Raw genomic sequence first — 24,580 nt, 5'->3', positions numbered from 1 at the left:
TGTTGTTTAAGTGTTCCCTTTATTTTTTTGAGCAGTGTATGTACATATAACTATTATAAGCCTGCCCTATACCATGATGACTATACACAGGTACAGTATGTGTGAGATATCGCTCCCTGACTCATTGTCATAAAAGTATAGATAAAATCAGAGCATGATCTATTAAAATGTAATTTATAATAAAAACATAAGCGAAACTGAACTAAATTCAGTTTGACGGCTTTCAGAACCCAATGATACCATATAATAAACAAACAAAAGAATAACAATGAAAAATGTAATATGTGTAAACACCTGAAAACAAACGAACTAACCAGCAGTTGGCTGAAGATAGCTACTGACGGGAGACGTCTGAGGAGGCCTCAACACAACACAGAACAGGTTGAAGGGGTGGAGATAAAGATGCAGGTGAGTGGAGTGGGCAGCAGTGAGTGCTAACAGCTCTGGTCGTTCTCTTCCATGCTTTTGCTGCCTGAGCAGCTGCTGTCCTTAGAAGCCCCGGGCGAGACAGAGGAAAGCAGGGGGTCTCCCCCTCTCACAGGGGACAAGGTGTCGTCCATCAGGATGTCCATCAAGGCCCCCTTAAGATGACCGCCGTAAGGCCCCTGGTCACCTGAGACTCCCCCGTGGCCCTTGGTGTAGGGAGATGCTCCATCGTTGAGCTCCAAGGTGGTGTACTGAACCTGGTCTGGAGTGCAGGCTGGGTGGTGCTGGTGCTGAGAGTGGATATGGTACAGATCCTGGTGGCAGTCTCCCAGGGCTGGCTCCTGCTTGATGCCTCGGGCTGAGAGCTCAGCTGAGCAGAGGGCAGATGTGTCTGTGGTCAGACCATGGGCACGAGCTTGCATCTCCAACTCCTGAACCCCATCAAGGGAGGGAGAAAGAGAAAGGAAAGTGTTATCAACATTGTCTGTCTGCATGCTGCATATCTGACACCATCCAGAATATAGAAGAGCCTCATCTCAATTCAATCCTACTTTGATTGGCTAATACAGTATGTGACATTTTGAAGGCATGGCTAGAAGCTCCTTATCTCTCCCAGTGCCCCACGGCCTACCATGCTGTACCTGTATTCGCAGCATCAGGTGTCTATTGGCGTGCTCCAGCTTCTTCTGCCTGTTCTCCAGCTCTTTGGCCCTCTGCTGCTCCCTCTGTAGCTTCCTGATGTAGTCCACTGATGCCTTGAGAATGGTGCCTTTGTTCCAACGCATATCCCTGAGGACCAGAGAGGGGCACGGCAGGCCAGCAAGATTTTATCAGCCTGAACTGTTAGCATTCTAGAGTACACTGACAACGTTCTAACTCACACAATTCTCAAGGATATGGATGCACTGAAAATAAACTGAGGCATTGATCTATAATTATCGTAAACTCTAGCCTAGGGTCAATGTCTGACCCATTATATATATACAGTGGGGTCTGGAATTATTGGATCCTTTGATAAAGATGAGCAAAAAAGACTGTATGAAATAAATAATACAAATACTGAGCTTTGTTGTATGCTTAAAAAAAGAACAATTATATTATTTTATACTAATAGAATTGCTCAGAGAAAGAGATATTATTGAACAAGTAATTTAAAAAAAAATGCTAAAAGATAGGGGTCAGCATTGGATCCCCTGTTTTCAATACTCCAGTACCCTCCCCTTGGAAGGATAACAATACTGAGCCTTTTTCTAAAATGTTTTATGAGATTAGAGAACACTTTGGGAGAGATCTTAGACCATTTCACCATACAGAATCTTTCCAGATCCTTGAAGGCCAAACCCGTGGCCAAATACCTCTATTTTCATGTCATCTGACCATAGCACCGCCTGGAGTTTGCTAAACGTCATTGGCACTTGGATTGGAACCAGTGCTATGGTCATATGACACGAAAATTGACACGAAAATGGAGGTCGTTGGCCACACACACCAGCGGTGGGTTTGGCCTTCGAAAGAACAATGCATATGTAGTAAAATACGTCATCCCTACTGTAAAATATGGTGGTGGATCTTTGATGTTATGAGGCTATTTTGCTTCCACTGGTCCTGGGGTCTGTGTTAAGGTCAACGGCATTATGAACTTTGCCAAGTACCAGGACATTTTTGCCAAAAACCTGGTTGCCTCTGCTAGGAGGCTGAAACTTGGCCGCAAGTGAATATTCCAGCAAGTAAACATCAAAATCCACAAAGAAAAAAACTAAATCAACATTTTGCAATGGCCATCTCAGAAACATTGAAAACCTGTGGTTTGAATTGAAGAGGGCAATTGATTAGCGCAGACAAAATATATCAAGGATCTGGAAAGATTCTGTATGGAGGAATGGTCTAAGATCCCTCCTAGTGTGTTCCCCAATCTCATAAAACATTTTAGAAAAAGACTCATTGTCGTTATCCTTACAAGGGGAGGGGGGCGGCAGGTAGCCTAGTGGTTAGAGCTTTGGGCCAGTAACCGAAAGGTTGCTGGATTGAATACCCGATGAATCCCTGAGCTGACAAGGTAAAAATCTGTTGTTCTGCCCCTGAGCAAGGCAGTTAACCCACTGTTCTCCGGGCACCGAGATGTGGATGTCGATTATGGCAGCTCTAATTCAGAGTGGTTGGGTTAAATGCGGAATACACATTTCAGTTGAATGTATTCAGGTGTACAACTGAATCCCTTTCCCTTACTGGAGTATCGAAAACAGGGGATGTGTGGCTCAGTTGGTAGAGCATGGTGTTTGCAAAGTATGAAATGTATGCATTCACTACTGAAGTCGCTCTGGATAAGAGCGTCTGCTAAATGACTAAAATGTCAAAAATGGGATCCAATCATTTTGACCCATATCTTTTTGAGATTTGTTTTAATTACTTGTTACACAAAATCTCATTCTCCGTGCAATTGTATTAGTATTAAATAATATAATTGTTCTAATTTTTGGAGTATACAATATAGCCCAGTATTTGTGTTACTGATTTTATGAATTTTTTTGCTCATCTTTATCAAGAGATCCAATAATTCCAGACTGCGCTGTATCTGATAGAAAGACTTAAAATCCACGTCAACATACGCAACTTACGGATCATTTGATTTAGGAATCATGGTCCCCAATTCTTTGATCCGGTCGTTGATGTTAAACCTCCGTCTTCTCTCAACTACAGGAAATAGGGGCAAGAAGAGAACAATAAGAAACAATCAATCATGCAAAATGTAATAATGAAAAGGTAATATCACAGCATATCTAAACAACCCACATGATATTACTAGATAGCTGATGATTACTGTATAACAAAACTCACTCAAATTATGGTTATCCTTCTTCTGTCGTTCCTTTGCCATTGCCCTGACCTCTGCTTCTGAAACAAAGCAGTTAGCATTAGGTATGGACAATGACTACAGATGTGGGATCTTCATTTGATAACCCTGTTGCAGGAGAACATACTTGCAATGCAGGAAATGTAAAACTTGTAGTGTATTTGAGGTTTAAAATGTGTAATTTTCACTTTGAAATTTCAGATTTTATTTTACCTTATGAAAAATGTACCAACCCCTACAAAAATACCCATTAATTATAATCCACATAATAATTCACATTTCTTGTTGCTGCAGGATTATTTTCAAACTGGATCAATTTAAGATCCTACATCTGTAAGACAATGGCAAAACACTGATGTTGACACACAACAAAACAGTTATGCCAGAAACGTTTAGTTAGTTTCGGGAAGAAAATAAATGAAACTGTGCTGAGCACATTATAGGCTAAGCAATATGCACCCGTGTAACCCAACTCAAACTCACAGTTAGCTAAAGTAAATATGACTATGCAGACATACCTACAGGAAACCCTTCAGGCCTTTGATAGTTCTCAAACTTGCTACACGATCCAGACTTGTCCAGCATATGCATGATGGCTGGAGATTGGGAAACTATTTGGCACATACAATTTTCAATGCATTTCTCTTTATTTTGAATGATAAAATAACAAAGTTTACAATAATCAAAAACAATATCAATGCAAAGCACATGCATACACATTTCCCTGACACTTTTAGACATATTGCTCAGTCACAAAGGTCTGGAGAGTAATTTGTAACACCATGTTTGAATCTGGATGTTTTCCATGTAATGGGGTCATGCTCACCTGAGTATTCCCTTTTGATGTTGGGCAGGTTGGCAGGGCAGGAGTTGATGGCCAGGCCTGGAGGGGGCATGCCCTGGTTACCATAAATATCCAAGAGGTTAGTGTTGACAGCGATCTGATGAGAAAAGATAACCACAGACAATAGTAATGTTAGCAGGGTGAAATATACCTGGCACAGGTGGTGCTTGACACATGAGTAGTTAACCCTTTAAAAATGTGTTTACACAATTTTAATTTTTTATTTTACCTTTATTTAACTAGGCAAGTCAGTTAAGAACAAATTCTTATTTTCAATGACGGCCTAGGAACAATGATCTGGAAGCAAACACTTTGCTGTATTTGTAGACACATCTACTATGAATTGTCACATAGGCCTCCACCGGATAGGTGCAGTGAGATGTGTTGTTCTACAGGGTCAGCCATAGTACTGCGCCCCTGGAGAAAATTAGGGTTAAGTGCCTTGCTCAAGGGCACATAGACAGATTTCCCCTTGTCAGCTCAGACAGTAAATTAAGGCAATCATACCGTATTGGCCATCTGAAGCCCTGGGTCCATTAATCCAAGGATATCGTCGTTATAACTCGATTCCAGACTAATTATGTCATCAATGACATCATCCATCTATAATAAAAAATAAAAAAATGAATTTGAGATAACATATTTTCTAATAGACAGTGATTCAATTAAGGGTTAATCAACAGAAAATCCCATTTCCTTATCAATTAATATGTATTATCCAACTCCATGGTGCTACTACCATTCATTACTCAAATACACATTGCTTTGAAGTAGAAGTAATCAAAAATTGGCAGATATCATGGTGTGAAAAGCACACTGAATTTACACACACTGCATTGTAGCTCGGCACCTATGGCCATGTTACATTTTGCGTTACCTCTTTCTCACAGTTGATGTTGAGGGTGAGTAAGGCCATAGGGCTGTTGGGGGCACTGTTGCCCGGCCCCAGAGCCATGCCCCTGTGGTCAGAGGACTGGTTGGGGCAGGGCAGGGAGCCAAGCTTGCCCAGGTAGCGCTTCACCTGCTGCTGCTGGGCCTGCTGGATGTGGTACTTGGTGGGGTTCTCCAGGTGAGTCTGCACCTGGAGGAGGTAGGGAGAGATGGAGTGAAAGAGGGAGAGAGGAGAGGGAGAGACATAAGTGAGAGTCAGAATCCTCAAACGCTGTTATGATGGGTTGATGATCGTTGGTCATGTTGCAGTTGTGCTGTGCACTCAAGAAAAGAGCTCTCATATCTCACTGAATATTATCTTACTAAATAAGCAAGAAACAGCCTTGAAAATGTTTCCATACATTTATAATAATAAAGAGAACCGGATTACTAATTAATATGAAAATAAAATACATGTCAGCTCAACTAGTGATAGAGTCCTTGACTTGACCAGAGAAAGTCAAGTATTGGTTGAAATGTTAGAATGTATCAATATTACTAGCAAATCCCAAAGCAGTAAGCCGTAAGCTTTTCTTTTCATTTATCTTTTTTTTCTGTGCTATCTCTTGATAGCTAAATAATCCCTGGATATAAATACATGTATTCACAATTCATGTCACACGTTCCATCTGAATAAATGTTATGTTTATCTTACCATACCCCAAAAGAAAAAGGGGGGGAAAATAAAATATATTTCAATCAACATAATACTGGACCTACCTAATAATGGTGGTATTCAAGCATCTCCAACATATTGCACAATTTATATTCCAACTACAAATAAGAGATCCTTAAAACCTAATTATATTCCCTTTCAAAGTCTATGCAAGACCAGAGAGGTTGTCTTCCTCTTTCATCCGCTGCTTTCAACACTGATAATATGGGGAGGAACACCTCTAGTTCAGCTTATAAAAGGCAGAAAAAAGTAATTAGCTACGCATGTTAACAAGTCTAAGTGAGACACAATTAACCTTTTAAAGATTGTGATGCTTTATGTAAAATATGAATTTATGCCTTTATGGTGCTAGTTTGACATCAGAGTGGGAGTCTTACAAAGAGGCTCTTTCTACAGCCTATACCAGGTCACCCTGTCTACTGACACTTGCCCCAGGCCAGATAACTTCTCATCTCCTCTTTAACCACATGTATGGCTGTTGCACACTGGCTGGTTCCTCTGCTATTTTTGGATGATAGGCTCACTGAGCTAAAACTATTCTTGTAAACTACATGCTTCATAATATAGTAAAATATATACTGTATTTTGTTGTTTGTCTAAACATCTTAATTGAAACAAAAAATCAATAAAGTGATTACGTTGCTGAAGGGAGGCTACTTTATTAATTCTTTACTCAAACCTGAGTAGAAAGCAGATTGTAATAAGATGTTTCTAAACATGTGATTTCAGCTACCTGTAACATTATCTCTAATATGAAGTTATTCCTGAATCCTAACAGGACAGTACATCACTGCTTTCAAGGTTTCCAACAACAGCAAAGATGACCAACTGATAAATTACCAATTATAAACCAGTAATGGGATAGAATTCAGTTTAGAATCGGTTGTACTGAAGCGTGTGTGTTTATCCAACACGTGTGGAAATTGGCTGTAGCCAAGCCCGGACAAGCTCTGGATAAAGAAAGTATGTCTTACCATCAAAAGTACAAATTTGTAAATATCTAATCTTTCCTTTTCAAGCCCTTCACAAGAATCCTGGGTTACAAAAAGTGTGACAAAACAGGGGGTAAATGTGAAAGGCAATCAAATGTTAATAACTTCAAATTAAACCAAATACTGTTAGAGAGCATTTACAGCTGTACTCTTATCCACCAAAAAACAAAGGCAACAGCTTTGACAGCAACAGAATATACAAACTACTTTTCTGTAAGGATAGTAAGGGGGTTCATAATGTGCATTTTAAAAGCGTAATGACAGCCTTACAGAATGGCAGTTGATTTCACTGGTGAGGTGGTTAATGAGCTCAGGATAACCAAGTGTGGATGACAGAGTCTGGTTATTTGGAAAGGCTTGAGGCAGATGGAGCTCCTCACAACCCCATTCACCTCCTGAACTCTTGGCTCAACAACACAGCAACAGAACCAGACGGTCCCTCCCCCGGGCCCTTATTGGCTGGGGTTATTTAACCTTGCAAATAGTATCTACAGTAACAACTGACACCACACTAGCATCAATAGAGAATATCATACACTGTTCTACTATAACATGGTAATAAGCATTTACTGGTAGGCCTATTTGTTTTATGCAACAAAAACTAAAAAGGTAATTCAATAGATGTGTATTGCTCAATGTAAATTGTCATTCCCTATTTCTAGTCATTCCATAAGGAATGTATCCTAACTGGCAGGTCTATTAATAGCTCTCTGAGGTATTTTGGGAATTCCCCTGGGGAGAGTCGAAAGTTATTTCAGGCATGTCGACCATGTGATAACTGAAGGGGTCAAAGTTGAGAATGCATCCTGACCAATTAGGCAATAAAACCTTCTGGGCCAGCTTTAAATGTCCTTTAAATGCACTGTTCGTCAACAATAAGAGGTGGAGGAATTGTGTATAATTAGATGCATCCTAAACAAATGGAACCGTTCAAATAATATTTTCTAAATGTCAGAGGTGTGAGCAATCCCTGATTTGTATCTATATAGTGTTCATGTGCTGTAAATGGCACGCCAAATAATCATCCAACAATCCTAGACACGTAATTAGCCTCTGAGCTGTAATTGAGGAGTAAGTACTAGTTGCACTGTTTGTGTACACGGGTGTTCAATTATTCACTTAAAAAATATAAATAATTAGCATGTATGTTTTCTTAGAAAGCGCCATAACAACACATGCTGAACAATCTGATAACAAGTCTCTTAACGTCTTAACATGCAATTAACGCTACTATTACTACTAATATGACGGCTACATGCACAACCTCCGACAGTTACAATACATTTCATAATTGTACAGTACAGAGAACAGGCAAATGTTGCTGCAAATCTGACATATGGAAAACATAAGTTAGAATCCATTGACACTATGTTTCCTGTATATTTCAGAGTTCGACATCTTACACTTATCTTTCTAATTTCTCACACCAGTCCTACATCCATTCCCATCAGAGAATACCAAGACATACTTCCAGCCAATCTACATTACATTTTAGTCATTTAGTAAGTCGCCCTTATCCAGAGCGACTTACAGTAGTGAATACATTTCATAATTTCTTTTTTTTCCTCGTACTGGTCCCCCGTGGGAATCGAACCCACAACCCTGGCATTGCAAACACCATGCTCTACCAACTGAGCCACACGGGACCAATCTGTCTCAGTATTTTCATGACCTGGTCAAATTCCTTCTGCTAATATTGAATACGGAAGGTGTGTAAATACTGCTTTTGTTATGATGAATTGGTTTGAATTGATAGCGACATCTATGTACCAGGGTGTTATTGAGACAATGGAACAAGATCAGCAATTGTTTGTTATTTTTTTACATTGATTGATTGACATTTAAATTGGAATAATAACATGGATTATAACACTGGATTACCTCAATATAGTGAGCCAAGAAGCACACAAAAAATCTACACTACTTGTACATTATATAAAATAAGCATTACAATTGGCCAGAATACAGAATGCAGGCTTAGTCGAACTGATTTCACTCAATACAGATTTAACTTTATGCCTCTAGTAACTGAACTAGAAGTTATTCCAAACCACACTACATGTTCTTTGCCTTTCGGTTCTCATTTGGTGTTTATAACTTCCATGAGAGAAACGCGTGTGAAGTCTGAAGATACATGTCTTGAATTTAGTCTTAGCTCAAACTTGATTAATGGGATATTACTAGGATAAAATAAACAATAAATAATCTGACTTCCAAAATAAGACAGGCCAACACAGTCCTGAGGCAACAAGCAACTCCTCCTCGATAAAGTCAATTACTATTTTTTTAGCTAGGTTTTTTTAGCCCATAGATTTTGTTGTAATGTTTTAGTCACTCAAATATCACATGAATACATAATACCCAATGATAAGTAAAAAGTTTGGGAACCCCTGATCTAATCCATGAAATTAAACCTAATGCAATTTTTCCTGATCTATTAATTTCATTATATTATGAAACAATGTCTAATGTCTCAAAGGTTCAATAATTGTATTTGATGAATTTCTCAAGTTTAACTCAACGGTATCTTTGAAGCTAAACCAAAGTGACCATCTGTAAACTAGTAAATACGAAAATTACAGTATGTGACACCCATGGATAATTACAGATGTAGGATCTTAATTTGATCACTCCTTTGTTGCTGATCATTTTCCCAAACAGCAGGAAATGCAAACTTGTAGTGTATTCGAGGTGTAAAAAGGCTTCTAAAGTTTGTAATTTCCACTTTAAAATGTCAGACTTGATTTGCCCTAACATTTACGTCATTTAGCAGACGCTCTTATCCCGAGTGACTTACAAATTGGTGCATTCACCTTAAGATATCCAGTGGAACAACCACTTTACAATAGTACATCTATCTTTTTTGGGGGGGGGGGGGGTTAGAAGGATTACTATATCCTATCCCAGGTATTCCTTAAAGGAGGTGGGGTTTCAGGTGTCTACGGAAGGTGGTGATTGACTCCGCTGTCCTGGCGTCGTGAGGGAGCTTATACCACCATTGGGGTGCCAGAGCAGCGAACAGTTTTGACTGGGCTGAGCGGGAACTGTGCTTCCGCAGAGGTAGGGGGGCCAGCAGGCCAGAGGTGGATGAACGCAGTGCCCTTGTTTGGGTGTAGGGCCTGATCAGAGCCTGAAGGTACGGAGGTGCCGTTCCCCTCACAGCTCCGTAGGCAAGCACCATGGTCTTGTAGCAGATGCGAGCTTCAACTGGAAGCCAGTGGAGTGTGCGGAGGAGCGGGGTGACGTGAGAGAACTTGGGAAGGTTGAACACCAGACGGGCTGCGGCGTTCTGGATGAGTTGTAGGGGTTTAATGGCACAGGCAGGGAGCCCCGCCAACAGGGAGTTGCAGTAATCCAGACGGGAGATAACAAGTGCCTGGATTAGGACCTGCGCCGCTTCCTGTGTAAGGCAGGGTCGTACTCTGCGAATGTTGTATAGCATGAACCTACAGGATCGGGTCACCGCCTTGATGTTAGCGGAGAACGACAGGGTGTTGTCCAGGGTCACGCCGAGACTCTTAGCACTCTGGGAGGAGGACACAATGGAGTTGTCCACCGTGATGGCGAGATCATGGAAAGGGCAGTCCTTCCCCGGGAGGAAGAGCAGCTCCGTCTTGCCGAGGTTCAGCTTGAGGTGGTGATCCGTCATCCACACTGATATGTCTGCCAGACATGCAGAGATGCGATTCGCCACCTGGTTATCAGAAGGGGGAAAGGAGAAGATTAATTGTGTGTCGTCTACGTAGCAATGATAGGAGAGACCATGTTAGGATATGACAGAGCCAAGTGACTTGGTGTATAGCGAGAAAAGGAGAGGGTCTAGAACTGAGCCCTGGGGGACACCAGTGGTGAGAGCACGTGGTGCAGAGACGGATTCTCGCCACGCCACCTGGTAGGAGAGACCTGTCAGGTAGAACGCAATCCAAGAGTGAGCCGCGCCGGAGATACCCAACTCGGAGAGGGTGGAGAGGAGGATCTGATGGTTCACAGTATCAAAGGCAGCAGATAGGTCTAGAAGGATGAGGGCAGAGGAGAGAGAGTTAGCTTTAGCAGTGCGGAGAGCCTCCGTGACACAGAGAAGAGCAGTCTCAGTTGAATGACCAGCCTTGAAACCTGACTGATTTGGATCGAGAAGGTCATTCTGAGAGAGATAGCAGGAGAGCTGGCCAACGCCTGCACGTTCAAGAGTTTGAGAGAAAAGAAAGAAGGGATACTGGTCTGTAGTTGTTGACATCGGAGGGATCGAGTGTAGGTTTTTTCAGAAGGGGTGCAACTCTCGCTCTCTTGAAGACGGAAGGGACGTAGCCAGCGGTCAAGGATGAGTTGATGAGCGAGGTGAGGTAAGGGAGAAGGTCTCCGGAAATGGTCTGGAGAAGAGAGGAGGGGATAGGGTCAAGCGGGCAGGTTGTTGGGCGGCCGGCCATCACAAGACGCAAGATTTCATCTGGAGAGAGAGGGGAGAAAGAGGTCAAAGCATAGGGTAGGGCAATGTGAGCAGGACCAGCGGTGTCGTTTGACTTAACAAACGAGGATCGGATGTCGTCGACCTTCTTTTCAAAATGGTTGACGAAGTCATCCGCAGAGAGGGGGGAGGGGGAGGAGGATTCAGGAGGGAGGAGAAGGTGGCAAAGAGCTTCCTAGGGTTAGAGGCAGATGCTTGGAAGTTAGAGTGGTAGAAAGTGGCTTTAGCAGCAGAAACAGAGAAGGAAAATGTAGAGAGGAGGGAGTGAAAAGATGCCAGGTCCGCAGGGAGGCTAGTTTTCCTCCATTGCCGCTCGGCTGCCCGGAGCCTTGTTCTGTGAGCTCGCAATGAGTCGTCAAGCCACGGAGCAGGAGGGGAGGACCGAGCTGGTCGGGAGGATAGGGGACATAGAGAGTCAAAGGATGCAGAAAGGGAGGAGAGGAGGGTTGAGGAGGCAGAATCAGGAGATTGGTTGGAGAAGGTTTGAGCAGAAGGAAGAGATGATAGGATGGAAGAGAGTAGCAGGAGAGAGAGAGAGAGAGAGAAGGTTGCGACGGTGCAATACCATCTGAGTAGGGGCAGAGTGAGTAGTGTTGGAGGAGAGCGAGAGGGAAAAGGATACAAGGTAGTGATCGGAGACTTGGAGGGAGTTGCAGTGAGATTAGTAGAAGAACAGCATCTAGTGAAGATGAGGTCAAGCGTATTGGCTGCCTTGTGAGTAGGGGGGGAAGGTGAGAGGGTGAGGTCAAAAGAGGAGAGGAGTGGAAAGAAGGAGGCAGAGAGAAATGAGTCAAAGGTAGACGTAGGGAGGTTAAAGTCAACCAGAATTGTGAGGGGTGAGCCATCCTCAGGAAAGGAACTTATCAAGGCGTCAAGCTCATTGATGAACTCTCCAAGGGAACCTGGAGGGCGATAAATGGTAAGGATGTTAAGCTTGAATGGGCTAGTGATTGTGACAGCATGGAATTCAAAGGAGGAGATAGACAGATGGGTCAGGGGAGAAAGAGAGAATGTCCACTTGGGAGAGATGAGGATTCCAGTGCCACCACCCCGCTGACCCGATGCTCTCGGGGTGTGCGAGAACACGTGATCAGACGAGGAGAGAGCAGTAGGAGTAGCAGTGTTTTCTGTGGTAATCCATGTTTCCATCAGCACCAAGAAGTCGAGGGACTGGAGGGTAGCATAGGCTGAGATGAACTCTGCCTTGTTGGCCGCAGACCGGCAGTTCCAGAGGCTGCCGGAGACCTGGAACTCCACGTGGGTCGTGCGCGCTTGGACCACCAGGTTACAGTGGCAGCGGCCACGCGATGTGAAGCGTTTGTATGGCCTGTGCAGAGAGGAGAGAACAGGGATAGACCGACACATAGTTGATAGGCTACGCTAATGCAAAGGAGATTGGCATGAAAAATTAACTAAACAACTGGGGAAGCGAGAGAGCAGGGCCTCCGTCACTAACAATTCACTGAAACACTAAAACGCTAAAATATAACTTTTCTAGCTACCACTAGAAATTAAAATTGATGTAAACTACAGTGGTTCAATGTTTCCAGGAATAGGCTCAAACTTAGTTTATTCCGCTAGATAACTTGGTACAGTATTCTTCCGTGAAAACCAACCTAGTGCACCGTGTCCTATGACGCCGTAGCTAACTAGCTAACTAGCATGCTAGCATCCTATAACACATGGTTAGCACCACTACTTGGTAACAACAAGCTACCAATGGATCATTCGTGTCCGTGTCTAGTTCATAACGCAGAAGTAATTAAACGTTGGCTAGCTAACACAAAGTCAGTCCTGCTAGCTACACAAGTGGACTACACATCTCGAATGTTCAGAAAGTTAAGCTTACTGTAATGAAACAGGCAGCAGGGAGCAGGTCTCGAACCCTCGACGTTAAAGCCCGAAGTCCGGCGCGCTATCGACTGTGCCGCAAAAGCATGCTCGTCCGGCAGAGTCGATTTCCGCGCTTATAAACCCAGGGTCGTTACACTACTCCCTCCTTTCAAAGAGCGCGTCCTCGCGCTAGCTTGCGACTCTACGTCTTACAGGAACGCGCTCACCGGCCAAGCACACGCACTGTCGTGGATGCAAGGTCCGATCACTTCCGACACCAATGTAATGAAACAGCAAGGAGCATGTTTCGAACCCTCGAACTTCAAGCCCGAAGTCCGGCGCGCTATCGACTGTGCCGCAAAAGCATGCTCAAGCGGCAGAGTCGATTTCCGCGCTTATAAACCCAGGGTCGTTACATTACGTGTCAAAAATCTTATTGACTAAAAATGATACAGCTGGCTGGTAGGGTTAGCTAGCTAGCAGTGGGCGCGTTGTAGACTGTTAGAAAATGTAGCTGGCTAGCTAACCTCGATATTTACTCTGTACTACGCCTTTAACTTGATACAAAGACAACTATGTAGCTAGCTAACGTTACACTAGTCAAATCGTTCCGTTGTAATGTATATAGTTTCTACAGTACTGCTAATTGGTAAAGTCGGCTACCTAGCAGTGGCGTTGTGGTGTTGACGCCGTTTCGAAAACGGCGCGAACGAAAGAATACAGCTAGCTAACCTTGTTAGTTCCTCAGAGCTACACCTGTATCCTTGATACAAAGACAGCAGATACAACTGTGTAGCTAGCTAACAATACACTAATCAAATCGTTCCAATGTAATGTAATGTAATGAAATGTAATATTACCCGCGGAGCGAGGTGCCGCACAAAATGTACCAATCCCTACAAAAAATGTCCATTAATTATAACCCACATTATAATTCAAATTTCTTGTTGCTGCAGGATTATTTTCCGGTTGTAGCAAGCTGGCTCAAATTAAGATCCTACATCTGTACATGTTTCATTAATGCATACTTTTGATGCAGCGCGATCCAAAAGAACACATCCTGTCATTTTCAGAGCTGAACACTATGAACAGTGCTTTGTTCTTCTCATAATACGCTAAATTCCTTTTCACTAAATCTAGAAATCATGTTGAACCCTTTTAGGAAATGATCCAAAATAAATTTCAAAGCTAGTGTTTTTTCCCTCTTATGCCATGGAATGAAAGCAGTGGGGCTAATTATGAGCATTCTTCGCTGAATTAGAGTTAGGGTGTGTAGTAAGACTGCTTGCCTTTGTCCTGATCCCCAAACTGATACCGTACATATTCCTCCAAAGGTCAGTGGTCACTTGGTTAATTAAGGACCCAATCTGTCTTTAGACAAACTCATCTGAGCTTAATGTTTTCACCTTTAAGGTCCAGCAGCCCTGCCTGGTACCCCTAAGCTAATTTTGTGTAGCTTTGTGTGTGGACTGTGCTAATCTAGTCACAGACAGGCGAGCAGGTAAACCCTGGTCTACAGTGCTTAGTGCTAGACAGGAACAGGCCTTTCATATGGGGGAATTTCAGTCAATGAAGAATGCCCATAAGCTCCAAACTTGAATCACAGAAATGTCTTCCAGCTTGTCGTATTGTACTCTTTTATGGGGTTATCCTAAACCTTTCAAAGAGCTAACGATTTTACAGAGTATAGGATAAGTAATGTTTATGCTGTATGTGGAGGGCAATGGTTTCAATTGTTGGACCCATGCCACACATGTTCAGTATGATGACAAGAGGGGGGCACTATTTCTACTACTATCCTACTAATTTATACTATATGGAATGGAATTTTACATAATAGAATTAAGGCTTTAACTTTACCTTAAAACATTTTTTCCACATTTTGTTACGTTACAGCCTTATTCTAAAATTGATTAAATAAAACATGTTCCTCATGAATCTACACACAATAACCAATAATGACATTATTTTATTTTTGCAAATGTATTAAAAATAAAAAAGAGAAATACCTTATTTACATAAGTATTCAGACCCTTTGCTATGAGACTCAAAATTGATCTCAGGTGCATCCTGTTTCCATTGATCATCCTTGAGATGTTTCTACAACTTGATTGGAGTCCACCTGTGGTACATTTAATTGATTGGACATGATTTGGAAAGGCACACACCTGTCTATATAAGGTTACATAGTTGACAGTGCATGTCAGAGCAAAAACCAAGACATGAGGTCAAAGGAATTGTGCGTAGAGCTCCGAGACTGGATTGTGTCAAGGCAGAGGTCTGGGGTAGGGTATCAAAAAGGTTCTGCAGCATTGAAGGTCCCCAAGAACACAGTGGCCTCCATCATTCTTATATGGAAGAAGTTTGGAATCACCAAGACTCTTCCTAGAGCTGGCTGCCTCGCCAAACTGAGCAATCGGGGGAGAAGGGCCGTGGTCAGCAAGGTGACCAAGAACCCGAAGGTCACTCTGACAGAGCTCCAGAGTTCCTCTGTGGAGATGGTTGGCCTTCTGGAAGGTAATCCCATCTCTGCAGCACTCCACCAATCAGGCCTTTTTGGTAGAGTGGCCAGACGGAAGCCACTCCTCAGAAAAAGGCACCTGACATCCTGCTTGGAGTTTGCCAAAAGGCACCTAAAGACTCAGACCATGAGAAACAAGATTCTCTGGTCTGATGAAACCAAGATTAAACTCTTTGGTCTGAATGCCAAGCGTCACGTTTGGAGGAAACCTGGCACCATACCTACGGTAAAACATGGTGGTGACAGCATCATGCTGTGGGGATGTTTTTCAGCGGCAGGGACTGGGAGACTAGTCAGGATCGAGGGAAAGATGAATGCAGCAAAATACAGAGAGCTCCTTGATGAAAACCTGCTCCAGAGCGCTCAGGACCTCAGACTGGGGTGAAGGTTCACCTTCCAACAGGACAACGACCCTAAGCACACAGCCGAGACAACGCAGGAGTGGCTTCGAGACAAGTCTCTTAATGTCCTTGAGTGGGCCGGACTTGAATCCGATCGAACATCTCTGGAGAGACCTGAAAATAGCTGTGCAGCAATGCTCCCCATCCAACCTGACAGAGCTTGAGAGGATCTGCAGAGACGAATGGGAGAAACTCCACAAATACAGGTGTGCCAAGCTTATAGCATCATACCCAAGAAGACTAGAGGTTGTCATCGCTGCCAAATGTGCTTCAATAAAGTACTGAGTAAAGGGTCTCTATACTTATGTAAATGTAATATTTCAGTGTATTATTTTTATTAAATTTGCAACAATTTCTAAAAACGTGTTTTTGCTTTGTCATTATGGGGTATTGGTGTGGATTGATGAGGGATTATTTTTTTTTTAAATACATTTTATAATAAGCCTGTAGTGTACTGTATCAAAATGTGGAAAAAGTAAAGGCGTCTGAATACTTTCCAAATGAACTGTAAATATATAATCTGTGTTATATTTCCACAAAAGCTATCAATCAATAGAATATTAAACATACTTGCTATAATGAAATATTACATTGATATAGAACACTTGCACACATACAACCTACTTTAACAAACCGAAATGGTTATAAATGGACTACCCAGATGGCAAAATCCTACCAGCGTAAACTTCAATCACAACAATTACACGAATTGCTGTAAAACATGGACTAGGGCTTTTCTACTGCTAAATTACTACAATACTTCTAGTAAATCTGCAGTGAATCTACATGTTCAGAGGGTTCAGAAATAAACAAGTCCTAAAGCAGTCATAATCAGAAATGACTGTCTCGCCTGATCTCCTTAAAATTAGGTTGTGCCCCAGAAAAGTGTGAAAACTTAAAAAATAATGCATACATTGTAAAAACATACCCTCACTGTTTTGTGAATGGGTGGCAGTATGCTCTTAAGAAATGCTTGTCAGGCAGTTCATGCTAGGAAGCTACCACGTCCTGTATCATTGTGTCATAAAACGGTATCATTGTGTTATTATCTTTATTGTTTATGATTCATATTCTCTGAATTTTCTTAAGAAATGAAAACATTCAATTTTTTCCAGTGATAACAATCAATCAGAATGTTGCAGTGACAATGTTGGAAACAACAGGAAATTTGTCAAATTCAAAGGAAAACGCAAAGGAGAAATATCTATCCAGTCATGCTTTAGATATGAAGTTTGGGATACACTTCAACACTTAATCTTTACCTTTTTTTATTAGTATTTTTTATATTTAGTTATATTTTTTCCAAAGAAGGACAAACAAATATAAAGGAATCTAAAAAAAACTTACCAAATGATCTTTGTTTTGCTGAATGCACTATAGTATAGTAGTGCGTTGTGGTAGTTATCAATCTCTTGTCTCCCCTAACTTTCAGAAAATTTGCAACAGTCTAGTCACCCAGAGCAGATTAACAATGAATCAAAGCTATGAAAAGATATGAAGGTAGCTCAGCAAACAGGATTAAAGATGGCTAAATCCAAATGGATGGAAGCACAGCATGCATTAAAGAGGAATTCTCTCAGGAAAGATCATCCCCATATGCGTTTTAAAACACTTCTCACCTCCACGTGTTTTACACCGTATCATAGTAAACCGTGCTTGCTCGACTGTCCAGAAGATTCATGATCAAGTTGCCAATATAGAGTCATCCAACCCACAGTAACTTCTTCAAACAACATCTGAGTGTGAAAGCCTGCATCTAGAGGTGATAGTGAGACCTCTGGAATTGTGTGAGGAGTGGCATGTTTGGCAGATCACAGTGAAGCAGCCAGCCAGAGAGGGGGTGTGTCACCTGTGTCATCAGGTGTGAGAACTGACAATACTTATTGCTTACCTTCAGCACCTCCATGGGCAGCTGGGATGCGGGGGGAAGGCTGGGGGGCGCGCTGACGTTGATGGCCGGGGTCTGGGTGTGGATGTGGCCGTCGGTGGTCTGGTGGTGCAACGAGGTGGAGGAGGCCTGACGTCTCTGCTGCTCCCGCCGCTCCTGCTCCTGGAGCTGCTCTCGCATCAACTGCTGCCGCAGCAGGATTCGTGATGTCATGGCGGAAGAGCCCAACGGGGGCTTGGAAGATGAGCATTGCTGGTCTAACGGATTACTGCAGGACGGAGAGACAAACACCAGGCAGGGCATCAGGAGAGAGGAAGAGGGGGGGTTAGGGAGGTAAGAGTGAGCGTTAAGGAGTGAAAGAGAGGTCAAGGAAAAGAGAGAGGCATTGGAGCATTAGGATCTACAGTACTGGGATCAGGAAGACGCCACATCACAGTGAGAAAACCTAAAGATTTCTTCTAAATGTCTCCTGCTGGTCTGCAAGCCAGAAAGTTGTGTCTGCTGCAGAATACTGAACACCATCCCTGAGGAGGAATCTTAACCCTAACGTATCTCCTTCTAGTCTTGTCTGTATAGTGTTTAAATGTAGCCAACATCCCATACTTGGATCAAAACAATGACTCAGAAAGGGGAACTTTTCTTCACAGTTTCAGTTCTCCCTATGTTCTCAAATGTAGACACTTGCTGTTTTCCAGACAGAATCTTGCTGTAGGCCTAAAATATAGAGTGTGTGCTGGAGCAGAAGCTGTCTGGATGAAGTCTTCCCTGAGTGAGTGATTTGATAAAAACCTCAGCAAAACGCCTTGCCAATCAAGCTGTGCAGTAATCGGACTAATTAGCCAGTCTGGTCAATCGCAACCTTGCTCTACAGCCATCCCTCCGCACTGAGCTTTCCCTTTATTTTATATAAGCTCATGTCAACCCCTCATAAAATAAAAAAGTGATCTTACGCATCATATTTCTGACAACTGAGATGCATTAAAGATAGGTCTACATACTTTATATAACGTTTTTTAATGTAATCGTACGAACACTGGATTTTAGGCCCCAAAATGTTCATAAACTTGAAGAAGCCTGACACCAAATGCCATTTTCCACACTTTAACCACAATGAGAGGGGTTAATATACAGCTCTGAGGTCTAGAACATGGAGGAAATTCAGTCGGTGCCTTTTCCTCCTTTTTGCAAACCGATTATGGCTTGTCTGGGGCAAGTGAATCATCTCTTTTGACACACATCGGTTGGGAGACCTGACTTACACAAGACCAAAATGCTTCCTGTGGTGGATTCAAAATAATTTTCATCCTCACTTTACATTTTGGAATCTCCAGATAATATCGATCTGTTGTGCTTCTGTGGCCCTTCATTAAGTTCATATGTAGGACATCCCCTAACATGCATTCAAGAGAGACAAAGATCAGCAAAATGTTGATTCTCAACTCTTGCACTTGTGGTATTTACAAAATGCATCCGAAAAAGTTTCATAACCAGTAAACCCTTGTGTATATGGTATACCTCTATCATCTTACATAGTAGAATAAGCAGAATTGTATTGAGGCAGACTCAAGATTACAACCATTGACCACTGTGTGTGTAGGTTCTGCCCTCACTAACACATTGACTGGCTGCCAGATGGCTTTTTGCCCAGTTGTTCCTAAGCAGAATACTGAAACCCATAAAAAAGACCTTTTGTCTGGTTCAACTTTCCACTATTGTGTGTGCACACACCTCCTCTCTGTGCATATGTATCAGGAAACACAATGGCTGCACAGTCTTGCATGGCCACACCCTCTGGCCGAGAGGTTTTTAATGGAGAGAGAGAGCTCCTGGACTGGAGGTGGTTCAATGGCTTAGGAGAGGAGGGTGCAGCCCACCCTCACACACCTTAATGACCTGCTGGATAAAGAATGGCTTGGCCTAGTGGGAGAGCCATCAATCTAGCCTCACAATGAACAATGGCACAATAACAGCTCAATAACAATACTAATACCTATAAAAAACAAATAGTGATAATGACAACATAATAAACAATACATGTTATATCATATCTATGTGCTTTGTATTCTGTCTCCAAACATCATAACAATGCTATTAGACAAAACATTTAAATAAGTATTTCTCTAGTCAACTTTTAATTGTCCTTCAATCTTGGCTGAATATCTTTCACGTTTCAAGATCTACATATCTGTATAATTACATATGAGTTCCAAACAAAAGGATAATGCACCAAAGCATTAAATGCATTCTGGCTATAGTACTTAGCCTAAATTGCACATACATTTCTTGAATTCCAATGCAAAAGCTTCTGACCTATCTGTCCAAAATCAAAACACTGCATTGGCAAGTAAAACCCTGAGCAGCAAACAAACTGCAACCTAAAGTTACTGCCTAGAGAGAGTGCTATTAATAGCCATATAGATGTATTGTATTTATAGTCCAAATGCACGTTTCACTCTGCACCCACATAAACCTTCTATCTCACTCTTTCTAACACACGCACATTCAACTCTCAAACATAAACACACACCTGCATGCACACATAGCAGCATGCTACTCACAGGTGGTTAGTATAAAAGGAGCAGGGTCTGTGCACTTGGACTCCTAAGGCCTCCATGTTTGTTCGTTTTTCCTGAAGGTGCATCAGACAGCTGTCCTTGGAGAGCAGTGAAAGTCATGTTGCCAATGCAGCCCTGTAAGTGTGTCACAAGGGGGAGGCTCCAGGGCCAGGCCTGGGAACTCCAATCCCTACATAGAGCTACCCAGGGAGGAACAGCCCCGTCCGGTCAACACCAATCCACACACAGTGACACAGAGAGAGAGAGAGAGAGAGAGTGGGCTAGAGCACGGGAGCAGTGCTGTGTTGTCTGTTCAAGACATGATCTATCAAACGGGAGGTGTTGTACACTAACTGAGCTACTTACATTCCTTACTGCATCAACATCAAGATCCTCAGACCGGAAAGATTGACCCTGGTCAAACAATGAGTAGCCATGTGTGCAGAAGGACACAAGTAAATACAAGGAGTTATCCTGGCCCCGCCCCTTTCCCCCACCATAAGGTACACTTCTTCCTCTGGGCTCACCTTCACAATCACCTTCTGAGACACACAGAGCCCAGAGTCCAGTGACTGCAGTCTGCAGGTGTCTTGGTTCCTGGTTGGATCAGGTGTTCCTGACAGCACTACACAGTCTCCCTGCTGGAGGTGGAGTTAGAGCAGCACTACTGCACGCTGTTCTGCTCAGAACCTTGACCTACGCAACCAACCCCCACTGCTCAGAACCTTGACCTACCCAACCAACCCCCTCTGCTCAGAACCTTGACCTACCCAACCAACCCCCTCTGCTCAGAACACTGCTGCCTGGTGCCTCTAGCATATACAGTTGAAGTCGGAAGTTTACATGCACTTAGGTTGGAGTCATTAAAACTAGTTTTTCAACCACTCCACAAATTTCTTGTTAACAAACTATAGTTTTGTCAAGTTGGTTAGGACATCTACTTTATGCATGACACAAGTAATTTTTCCAACAATTATTTACAGACAGATTATTTCACTTATAATTCACTGTATCACAATTCCAGTGGGTCAGAAATTTACATACACTAAGTTGACTGTGCCTTTAAACAGCTTGGAAAATTCCAGAAAATGATGTCATGGCTTTAAAAGCTTCTGATAGCCTAATTGACATAATTTGAGTCAATTGGAGGCGTACCTGTGGATGTATTTTAAGGCCTACCTTCAAACTCAGTGCCTCTTTGCTTGACATCATGGGAAAATAAAAAGAAATCAGCCAAGACCTCAGAAAAAAATTGTAGACCTCCACAAGTCTGGTTCATCCTTGGGAGCAATTTCCAAATGCCTGAAGGTATCACGTTCATCTGTACAAACAATAGTACGCAAGTATAAACACCATGGGACTATGCAGCCGTCATATGCTCAGGAAGGAGACACGTTCTGTCTCCTAGAGATGAGCGTACTTTGGTGCGAAAAGTGCAAATCAATCCCAGAACAACAGCAAAGGACCTTGTGAAGATGCTGGAGGAAACAGGTACAAAAGTATCTATATCCACAGTAAAACTAGTCCTATATTGACATAACCTGAAAGGCTGCTCAGCAAGGAAGAAGCCATTGCTCCAAAACAGCCATAAAAAAAGCCAGACTACGGTTTGCAACTGCACATGGGGACACAGATCTGACTTTTTGGAGAAATGTCCTCTGGTCTGATGAAACAAAAATAGAACTGTTTGGCCATAATGACCATTGTTATGTTTGGAGGAAAAGGGGGAGGCTTGCAAGCCGAAGAACACCATCCCAACCATGAAGCACGCTGGTGGCAGCATCATGTTGTGGGGGTGCTTTGCTGCAGGAGGGACTGGTGCACTTCACAAAATAGATGGCATCATGAGGCAGGAAAATTATGTGGCTATATTTAAGCAATATCTCAAAACATCAGTCAGGAAGTTAAAGCTTGGTTGCAAATGGGTCTTCCAAATGGATGATGACCCCTGGCATACTTCCAAAGTTGTGGCAAAATGGCTTAAGGACAACAAAGCCAAGGTATTGGAGTGGCCATCAGAAAGCCCTGACATCAATCCCATATAAAATTTGTGGGCAGAACTGAAAAAGCGTGTGCAAGCAAGGAGACCTACAAACCTGACTCAGTTACACCAGCTCCGTCAGGAGGAATGGGCCAAAGTTCGCCCAACTTATTGTGGGAAGCTTGTGGAAGGCTACCCAAAACATTTGACCCAAGTCAATCAATTTAAAGGTTAACTGGTTAAAAGGTCATGTAAACTAAAACATTGACTACAGTAAGGAAAGAGACACATTAACACAGATAAAATGGACCCTGACATAACTGTGAAGAACCCTCACAGGGAGGAAAGACTCTGTATGCAGTGCTTTGGTTAAGTAAGACAAGTTAAGAGCACTCGGGTCACAAATAAATACAATTTAGGTATACGCTGAGTTCTCAAAACATTAAGAACACCTTCCTAATACTGAGTTGCACCCCTCCTTTTGCCCTCAGAACAGTCTCAATTCGTTGGGGCATGGACTCTACAAGTTATCGAAAGCATCCACAGGGATGCTGGCCCATGTTAACTCCAATACTTCCCACAGTTATGTGAAGTTGGCTAGATGTCCTTTGGGTGGTGGACCATTCTTGATACACACAGGAGACAGTTGAGTGTGACACAAACCAGCGCACCTGGCACCTACTAACATACCCCGTTTAAAGGCACTTAAATATTTTGTCTTGCCCATTCACCCACTGAATGGCACACTTACACGACCCATGTCTCAATTGTCTCAAGGCTTCTTTAACCTGTCTCCTCCCCTTCATCTACACTGATTGATGTGGATTTAACAAGTGACATCAATAAGGGATCATAGCTTTCATCTGGATTCACCTGGGCTGTCTATGTCATGAAAGAGCAGGTGTTCTTAATGTTTTGTATACTCAGTGTATGTTATGCAAGGAAAACAAAACAGCAAGTTGCCAACTACCACAACAAATAATGGGGTTCTTTGTTGTCGTAGTTACGGGCAGAGAAGGTCCAGTTGGGATAATTTGAACTTGCCGGGTCTTATTTCTGTAATTAGGTTTTATGCTTTTCATGAGTCTCTTCACTTGTTTACAGTAGTATGGCCTACTCCAGTCCAGCTCGCCTTCCCCTCTCTGCATGCTATGACTAGGACAGCACTCTGAAGCACATCAAAAAACAACCACACAGATTATTAATGTATTGCAGTAATATTGCTGCTGCTGCATACAGAATGGTGGGTGGCTATAATGTGTGATAAGTCGTGCCCTACTACAGGCATGATCTTCAAATTATCCTTGACAGCAACAATGTGTTCTCTATTTGAAAATACACTATATATACAAAAGTATGTTGACACCCCTTCAAATTAGTGGATTCTACTATTTCAGCCACACCAATTGCTGACAGGTGTATAAAATCGAGCCCACAACACTCACTACCGAGTTCCAAACTGCCTCTGGAAGCAACGTCAGTACAAGAACTGTTTGTCGGGAACTTCATAAAATGGGTTTCCATGGCCGAGCAGCCGCACACAAGCCTAAGATCACCATGTACAATGCCAAGCATCGGCTAGAGTGGTGTAAAGCTTGGACGCCATTGGACTCTGGAGCAGTGGAAATGCGTTCTCTAGAGTGATGAATCACACTTTACCAACTGGCAGTCAAACGGACAAATCTGGGTTTGACGGATGCCAGGAGAATTCTACCTGCCCCAATGCATAGTGACAACTGTAGAGTTAGATGGAAGAGGAATAATGGTCTGGGGCTGTTTTTTATGATTCGGACTAGACCCCTTAGCTCCAGTGAAGGGAAATCTTAACGCTACAGCATACAATGACATTCTAGATGATTCTGTGCTTCCAATTTTTGTGGCGACAGTTTTGCTGAATGGAAGCAAGTCCCCACAGCAATGTTCCAACATCTAGAGGAAAGCCTTCCCAGAAGAGTAGAGGCTGTTACAGTAGCAAAGGGAGGACCAACTTCATATTAACGCCCATGATTTTGGAATGAGATGTTCGACAAGCAGGTGTCCACATACTCTTGGTAATGTAGTGGCTACCATAATGTTGTTTCTTCCTAGGTACTGGCCTTTCTAGGGAGTTTTTCCTAGCCACCGTGCTTCTACATCTGCATTGTTTGCTGTTTTGGGTTTTAGGCTGGGTTTCTGTACAGCACTTTGTGACATCAGCTGATGTAAAAAGGGCTTAATAAA

The 24,580-nt window shown here is 42.7% G+C and overlaps 1 protein-coding gene across 6 annotated transcripts in view; it reads right to left on the bottom strand.

Moving 5' to 3' along the window:
• Positions 1 to 24,580, bottom strand: part of LOC115165791 (microphthalmia-associated transcription factor) — a 37,301-nt gene continuing 12,721 nt past the window's right edge. The window contains exons 1-10 of one of the 6 annotated variants that reach the window (XM_029719158.1): positions 20,383 to 20,497; positions 17,828 to 18,092; positions 4,999 to 5,202; positions 4,629 to 4,724; positions 4,104 to 4,218; positions 3,796 to 3,888; positions 3,262 to 3,318; positions 3,042 to 3,117; positions 1,068 to 1,215; positions 1 to 857 (exon numbers count right to left, since the gene is read on the bottom strand). In XM_029719158.1, the coding sequence (XP_029575018.1) occupies positions 435 to 857; positions 1,068 to 1,215; positions 3,042 to 3,117; positions 3,262 to 3,318; positions 3,796 to 3,888; positions 4,104 to 4,218; positions 4,629 to 4,724; positions 4,999 to 5,202; positions 17,828 to 18,092; positions 20,383 to 20,465 (1,560 nt within the window). In that variant the 5' untranslated portion in view covers positions 20,466 to 20,497 and the 3' untranslated portion in view covers positions 1 to 434. Of the gene's footprint in view, positions 858 to 1,067; positions 1,216 to 3,041; positions 3,118 to 3,261; positions 3,319 to 3,795; positions 3,889 to 4,103; positions 4,219 to 4,628; positions 4,725 to 4,998; positions 5,203 to 17,827; positions 18,093 to 20,382; positions 20,498 to 24,580 lie in introns of those variants that run through there. The other 5 variants (XM_029719156.1, XM_029719157.1, XM_029719159.1 and 2 more) reach the window with 5 other exon arrangements.

Source organism: Salmo trutta, chromosome 28 (genome assembly GCF_901001165.1).
Source record: "Salmo trutta chromosome 28, fSalTru1.1, whole genome shotgun sequence".
Taxonomy (NCBI): Eukaryota; Metazoa; Chordata; class Actinopteri; order Salmoniformes; family Salmonidae; genus Salmo; species Salmo trutta.
This window is presented reverse-complemented; position numbering and strand designations above follow the sequence as displayed.